Below are 7,737 nucleotides of genomic sequence, written 5' to 3'. Positions count from 1 at the left end.
TTGGCCACGAAGCGCGCCCGGTGACTTTAGGCCTCTCACAGGCTTTCAGCCCAGCCTACCTAGCAGGGTTGTTGTCATTGGGATGAAATGGAGCGGTGTAAGCTACCAGCATTCTTCAGAGTGATGAAAAAGGTGGGATATAAATGCAGTACAGCAGCCACGTTGTCATTAGGAAGGGCACGGACTGGAGCGTTCCACTCATCCGTTGGCATCCCATGTTGGGAACACCTTCCCTGCAGACAGAGCTGGACCTTGCTGTTCCCACTGTGCGGGAAAGGAGAGAGTGGCTCCCCTGCGCAGCGTCCTTCCAAGCTTTCTCGGGGTGCTGCAGAATCCTGGATTGTCCCCCCAAGATCTTGACTTCCCACAGACCAAGAAAACTTTCCCCCTCCAGCCGTTTAGGAAGCAGGCTCCGGAAGGCCTTGGCCGTTTAGCATGACTTACTTGACCCCTGACCAGTTGCTTCTGCTAGAAAACAATCCAATTATTTCAGTAATTGTTACTTTTTAATCATGACTTTCCATGTGCTCTTTCAAGCCTGCTTTTTCATCATGTTTCTACTTCTAGTTTTGTTTGGCTTGCCCTTTTGGTTGCTTTCTTTTGTCTGCTTCTTAACGGTAAAGTAGACTGTTAAAAAGCCAGCAGGTTGAAATTAAATTTTGGACTGCTTGGGGTCTTCGTAGGTTTGTGGACACGCCGGGCCATTTCTCCTGGACTGAGAGCTACTATCGCTCGGCCATGTCGCAGGGCTCGCAGGGGCGGGAGTACGTCCACCCGGAGTTCTTCGAGCACCTCTGGGACATTCTGGAACAGTGAGTAGAAGGGCGGGCGACCGGGAGGCCAGTGGGTTGGCGTGTTCTGCCGGAAAGGGCCCAAACGTGCGCGAGAAGTGTGTTCGGCTCAGTTCGGATGAGTCTTGACCCGGTTTGCACCTTCTGTGTAGGCCAAGCACAGACTCGGATGTGATGAGTCGTGTGCACTTCGAATCAGGGCCGTGTGCATGCTTCAGAGGTGCATGCAGCGTGGGGCGGGGGGGGAGTATGCATTGGGAAAACGAACGTTGCGAGAAAAGGGCACGATGGTGCGGGGGGCTTGCGTGTCGGGACAGGCGTCAAGGGTTCTGGAGAGCTTCGCTGCGCTTCCCGGCTGGGCGTCCTTCAGTCGCCCGGTCGGCTCAAGAGGTTCTCACGGGGAGCACTGAGCCAGCAGTCCCTCAGGGCCTTCAGGCCTGTCTCGCCTGATCGGACCGAGAGCCAGGCACGTGGCGCCCCGGCCCGCGGTGAGCACTGCCAGCTGTGCAGGTCCCAGCCGGTGCTTCCAGGGGGCTGGGTTGCATCCCAGGGGGCGTATGCGACATCGGTGCCTCGGTAGTCGCACAGGTTCATCTGGATGGCCAGTGCAGGGGGATCCCTCAGCGGGTCTTGGCTCTCCCCACATGCCCCTGTTCAGACATCACGGGTCCGGCACATGCCCGTCCCGCACGTGAGTGGCGACCCACGTGGCGGTTTGCAGAGCGCCGCCAGTGCTGTGCTTTGCTGGTCCTTGGCAGGACCCTCTGGTGCTGCCGGAGCGCAGAACCCAGGCGAGCCCACCTGGGGCTTCGGTTCCTGCGGGTGCAGTGGGAACTCGAACGGCCAGGTGGCCGCAGACACCTGGGAGAAGGGCTGTGCAGGGCCCAGCCAAGGCTGGTTAGTCCTGCCCTCCCCCTCCTTCCCCCCCATTCTGATATTCTGCCGCTTGCATCCACGTTCCTGCTTTTGATGGGCTGCGTGAAGCCCTAAATATTCGCACAAAAAAGCGCCAAGGGGCCGCAGACGGCAGGTGTCGGCAGTTGCTCTGCTTGCCAGGGGGAGGTGGCCGCAGGCCCGCAGGCTGTGACTGTCTGGGCCGACATCCTCGGGGACCGCCTTGGACGGTGCATTTCGGAGTAGCAGCCCTAGTGAGCATGAAGCGCCTGCCCCTCGGAGGGAAGCACAACGCGCGCCCACGGCGCTTCTGGGCTGCGTGTGAAATTCAGGCCGGGGTCACTCCCCTGTCCCAGGAGAGAGCCTGTTAGTGCCCCCACAAAGCTGGCTCCCAGACCCGTGCCACAGGTCCCGTTTTTCGTTCGGGGTGGGGGGGGCGCAGGTGAGTTGTGGAGCATGTGCTTGGCCCACAGAAGGTCCCCCTTTTCCAGGTGCTGGGGAACCCTCTTGGCCGCAGCGGCGGGGAGCCCTTAACTGCTGGCTCGCCTGGGCGATCCTGGCCCACGTGGACCGGGGGCCTGACTCTGGCCCCAGCCTCCTGCGCCCTGCCAGGCTTTCTCTGGTGAGTGGCTGGGAGGTGAAGGCAGCCCTGGCCACGCCAGCGGCCGCGGGATGGGGCCGGAGCCTTCTGCAGGAAGGCAGCCCGAGGGCTCGCCCAGGGTTCGGTCTCCGGCACCGGTGGAACGCTTGCTCGCTCGCTCGCTCGCTCGCTCGGACCTCCACGCTCTCCTCTCCCTTGCAGGCCGATCTGTGCGGTTCAGCCGATTGACCTGAATTTCCTGGAAGAAGCCACGGACAATGGCCCCACAAACAAGATCGAGATCAGCATGGATTGCATTCGGATGCAGGATGCGGACCTCGGGGACCCCATGTGGGTAAGTGGCCCTAGGCAGCCGGCGGGGGGGGGGGGGCGCTGCCCCTTTCAGGCGTCTCTGTTTTACGACAAGTCTGTTACACAATATGCGGGCAAAACAGGGCTTGTTTCCAGGTTCCTCAGGATTTACCCATTCACCTCATACTTAGTTTTGCTTTCCGAAAGAATCTGAGGGGAAAGGTTCACGTTCTGATGATTGATAACAGGTTCCCACCTTCTTTTAAAGGGATCCCCTCTCTTGCTTTTGTCCCGGTGTAATGAATTACTTTAGCCGCTGCTGCCTCTGCGTCTCGTTGCGTGTTAGGTGTGCTGACCTTGGAGGGAAGGAAATTTTGGAGGATTCCATCATTCTAATGGCAGCGAATGCGGACGATGATGCGTATTCCTTGTATTCCTGAGCTGCTGCTTCTCTGTGAAGTTCCAGAGAAGCTTCCTGTTTGCAGAAGAGGACAAACTGTTTCCGTCTGGCAGACGTTTTGTCCTCCATCCTGATGCGCAGGCTGCTGTTTGGAACTCGGGGCTGAGTCAGTGTGAGCTGCTGGTTTTTGCATTGCTGCGTCAGTGGATCTGTGCGAGGTCGTCTTGTAGTCTGTTGCACATGTATTCTGCCTTTTCTCCTCCCGCAAAGAACCCGGGACCACCCACAGGGCCCGCCTGCTCTCCATTTTCTCCTTGCAACAGCCGTGGGAGACAGGTCCGGCTGGGAGCACATGGCTGGCCTGAAATCATCCAGCGGGGTTCATGGACGGGTGGGGCTAGGACCCAGATCGCCCCACTCCCAGCCCACCCTGCCCCACGCCGGCCGCCACGGAGTGGGTCCTGTTGGGGCCAGTGGGGCGCTCCCTTGCGGCAGAGAAATGGGGGTGCGCCCGGCCCCTCAGCAGGCCTGACCCCCTTCCCTTCCCCTCCCTTCCCCTCGCCTCAGCCCAGCTGCTTGGAGGCACCGCCCCAGAGCCGCGTGTGGGGCGGGCGGCCGCAGTGGCCATTTAATGCCTGGGAGGGAGGGACGTGGGCCTGCCTCCCAGCCCGCTGCCTGCGAGGAGGCGAGGCCGCCCGTCGTGCGGCGCAGCGCAGCAGCCCTGGCGTGTGGCTCTAATCTGCTGTTGACTCAAGGCCTGCCGTGCGCGCTCGGCCCCCGTGGTGCCGCACAGATGTGCCGCCCTCCTGGCGCTGGAGCGAGCGAACGCCCCCTGAGCGCGCTCAGTCGCTCCCTCCACACGCACGCACGCACGCACGCACAGACACACGCGCTCGCTCATTCACAAAGCCCTTGGCCGTGGCCAGGACCCGCTCGCTCGCTCAGGGCGCTGTGTAAACAGATTGCTCGCTCTCCAGCGGGAGGGGAGAGTGTCTCTCGCCCCTTTCAGGGATTGTCAGACAGCACTTGGCAGGTGGCGGCCCAGCCTTGCGGAGGAGCCAGCGAGCGCACGCCGTGTTTGCTTTGCTTGGCTGCTCCTGGGGAGGAGAGGAGCCGTAGCCCCGGGGAGGCCTTTCCTTGCAGCAAGCCAGCAAGCCCTCTCCCCGCGCCCCCTCTGCGTCTGCGCCCGCCCAGCACCTGTCTGCGCTCCAACCGGGCAGCGCTGCGGGCGAGGGCGGGCGAGCGAGGGCCAGGCGGGGGCAGGGGGGGACCCTCGGCAGGGCAGGGTGTGGGGCCAGGGAGGAAGCCTCCTGCGGAGCCTCCGAGGAAGGGGCCGGCTGGGTCTCCGCCGCAGGCCCGGAAGGCAGCCTTGGGCCGAGCTGAGCTGTCAGAACAGAACTGTTGACCCCCCCCCGCTGGACTGGCCCCTGCCCACCCCTGTGCCCACCGCTGCTGCCCCTCCCGCCAGTCGGCCCTGAAGCGCAGCGCCCTCCTCTGCCCTCGCCGTCCGTCCCTCTGCACGCGGGGCGGCCCTCCAGGGATGCACGCAGGCAGCTTCAGTGCAGGTGCGGCAGCAGGCTCCCACCCACGTTCCCCAGCAGCCGGCATCCATGGCACCTGCCCCTGGGGCTGGAGGTGGAGGAAGCCGTCAGGACTGGTAGCCATGGAGGGGCTGGCCTTTCCTTCCAAGGAACTCGGTGGGCTTCCATGACTCCCCTTTCCTCTTGCTGTGTCTTACCCCACACAACAACCCTGTGAGGTAGGTTGGGCTGAGAGTCTGCCGGGCCCCGTGGGGACTCGACCCGGATCGCCCGAGTCCCAGCCCTGCCACCCACCCGCCACACTGCGTGGCTCTCCGGACGCTGTCACCCGAGCCTTCTGTACGTATCAAAGCCGCCCCAGGACCTGAGCCGCGGGGCCTTCCCAGCCCGACCCGGAGGGGACGGCCGAGCACGGCCCCCCGCTCTTTGGGGTTGCGCTCTGGCTCGCCTTGTCCTTCCTCCTGGGGGGCCGCCCCAGCCCCGACCTTCCTTCCGGTCAGCCCTGCTCTTCCCTGCGGAACCCCCTGCCGGGTCTCCTGAGAGGCAGGGGAGGGAGAAGCGTCTCTCTGCCCCCCCGGATGCTCGAGGGGATGCAGGGGCCGGGGGGGGGGGCTTGCTTCCTTGGGTGGTGCACCAGCACCCCAGTTGGAGGGGCCACCTCCCCCCCCCGGAAATTGCAGGGACGGACCGGTTTGGGGCAAGGTTCCGGCCGGGGGGTCGGGGAGGGGTGGCACAGCTGCGGCACGGATCCTGGCCGGATGCGACACGCACGGTGGCCTTGAGAGCCTCTGAGGTCCAATGTTGCCAGTTGCTCCCCAACACCTCCTTTTGCAGCGTGGGGGGCAGTTGCTTATCCAGTTGAAACTGGTGCAGTGGCTTCCCTGGTCTGTCCCTGAGGGTGCCCGTTCAGGCCTTCCTGACCAGTCCCTGCACCAGGGCTGGGGCGCACAAGGCTGCCAGCTGCACCTCCCAGGTGGGCTTGCCTGCCCCCCCTCAAGCCCCACCCTACCAGCTGCCACCACTGAACCGATGCCCAAGCTTGGGGGGGGGGGAATGGGGCCCCACTTCCACTTGAAAAGCAAGGTGCTCGGCAGGGTGCGCCTTGTTTTAATATACACCCCCCCACCCCGCCCTGCACAGGTAAGCAGAATCCACTTGCTCCGAGCTTCATTCAAAGGGAAGGGGCTTCATTGTTGGTGGGATGTGACCCGGGTGGGCTTTGGTGTTGCCAGTTGTCCCCGATCCGCAGACGCGGCCACCCCTGCCCCGCACCCCCTCCCCAGCCGTCTGTCTCCTCCCTCTTCCTTTCCTGCCCTGACTCCTTATTTTGTTCGTTAAGATTTCTCACCGCCCCATGAGCCGCACGGGCTGGCTCCTCACTGCCCCCCCCCCCGCGCAGGCTGCTCTGCCAAAAATGGGCTTTAGAAGCGGGGACAGTCTCTCTGAGAGGAGCTTGCTGGGGGCCCGGCACCCCGCGCTCCAAAGGCGGCCTGGAAGGCGCAGCCCCAGAGCTGATCCAGGCGGGCGGCTCGTGGCCCTTCCCAAGCCTCCCTCCGCGGCTCTCCCTCTGCCCCCAGGCAGGCCTGCCTTGTGGAACCAGTTTGACAGAATGCCTTCTCCTGGAAGCCGCCAGTCCCTTCAGATGGAGCGCATGCAGCGCACCAGCGCCTGGTGAAGCCCTTGTCCTTAAAAGGAAAGGAGGCTGGTGGACGCGGCCCGGAAGGAAGCCAAGCGAGCCAGCCGCCCGCTTTCCTCTCCCCTGAGCCAGCCTTCCCCCCACCTGCGCGGGGGCTCAGGGTGGCATTCGGGGAGGTGTGGGGAGGGCCGGAAATAATCCCGTCCAGAGCTCATTTCTGGGGTTGCTGCTGCAGCCCCTCTTTGTCTAGCCCCCCCCCCACATCCTGCAGCCTGGTCTGCCGCCCTGTTCGGGGGGGGGCAGCAAAATTAAAGCAGGCCTGGATGAGGATCTTGTTTTGGTTCATTTTGGTGGCGTGTTTTAAGCATGCGAGGTGGAAAGAACCCGAGGAGGCAGGGGCTGTGGGGATGGACAGAGGTGCCCATTCAGGCCACGGCGTGTGGCGTGCAGCTCCTGGCTAGTGGGACTTGAATCTCAATGTGTCATGCCAGCTTCATTCTGAATTCGCGCGGTCGCCTCTTTCCAACATAAGCTGGGCAGTTCCAGCTTGGCCCCCCTCCCTGCTGGGAATGGCTGCACCTGTTGAACTGGCCAGTGCTCTGCTCTGGGGGGCTTTCACCTTGGTTCCTTTGGGGGAAGAATGCCCAGCTGGCGAGGGCAGCGTTTTGTGATCTGCCTGGGACCTCTGGGGGGATGAGGGGGAATCGTCCTCGGGCAGGTCAGGGCAGGGAGGTCAGTCGGCCAGGTGCGCCTTTCTCTGGGAGGGCAGGTGCTCGGCATGCGGGAATGACCCTCTTTGAGTGAGGTCAGAGGAGTGGTACCCGGAGCAGGGCCTTCTCTGTGGTGGCTCCCCAGCTGTGGGACATGCTCCCCAGAGAGGTGTGCCTGGCACCAACGCTTCTCTCATTTCAGCACTTGGTCAAACCCTTTTCGTTTTCTTAATACTTTAAATGTTGATGTTGTTTTAAAGATGGGGTTTTATTTGCCATAATTTGACGGCTGGTGCTGTACTTTATTGTCTTACCATCCTGGGACCTAGCAAAGGATGGTATAGCAAAGCTTTAAATGAATAAATGGGTGAGTTCTGGGTGCAGAGTTGTGGCACTTGGGGGGTGGGTGAGTCTGGGGGGCCTTCCCTGGGAAGGACATCCCTGATGCTGTGTCAGGCAGGGCAGTGGCGGGAGCCAAGGGAGAACAGGAAGCAGCCCAGAGCGGGGCGGGCCCTTTGCTGGTCTCCCGGGTCCGTCGTGGCTGGACGTGGTGAGCCGCGGGGGCCGGCGGAAGGGCCGGAGCGCACTGCGTCCTCGTGGCTGGACGTGGCGAGCCGCGGGGGCCGGCGGAAGGGCCGGAGCGCACTGCGTCCTCGTGGCTGGACATGGCGAGCCGCGGGGGCCGGTGGAAGGGCCGGAGCGCACTGCGTCCTCGTTGCGCTGCTGGTGCCGTGGACGGAGCGAGGCGTACTTTGCATGTCTCCAGACAGAGCTGGGGAAACACCCAGCCCCAAACACCGTGGAGCCGCAGCCAGATGGAGCGGCTTGCGTTATGCGCAGTATTTCTGTCTGGTGCACCTCCAAACGGATTCC

The 7,737-nt window shown here is 63.1% G+C and overlaps 1 protein-coding gene across 2 annotated transcripts in view; it reads left to right on the top strand.

Moving 5' to 3' along the window:
• Window positions 1–723: 723 nt before the first annotated feature.
• Window positions 724–7,737, top strand: part of TP63 (tumor protein p63) — an 88,190-nt gene continuing 81,176 nt past the window's right edge. For both annotated transcript variants that reach the window (XM_044456200.1, XM_044456198.1), the window contains exons 1-2: window positions 724–812; window positions 2,488–2,620. In XM_044456200.1, the coding sequence (XP_044312135.1) occupies window positions 739–812; window positions 2,488–2,620 (207 nt within the window). In that variant the 5' untranslated portion in view covers window positions 724–738. The remainder of the gene's footprint in view (window positions 813–2,487; window positions 2,621–7,737) is intronic.

The sequence above is a fragment of the Varanus komodoensis genome, unplaced genomic scaffold (genome assembly GCF_004798865.1).
Source record: "Varanus komodoensis strain SLA01 unplaced genomic scaffold, ASM479886v1 scaffold82, whole genome shotgun sequence".
Classification (NCBI taxonomy): domain Eukaryota; kingdom Metazoa; phylum Chordata; class Lepidosauria; order Squamata; family Varanidae; genus Varanus; species Varanus komodoensis.
The sequence above is the reverse complement of the archived record's forward strand: the minus strand, read 5'-3'. Positions and strand labels throughout refer to the sequence as shown.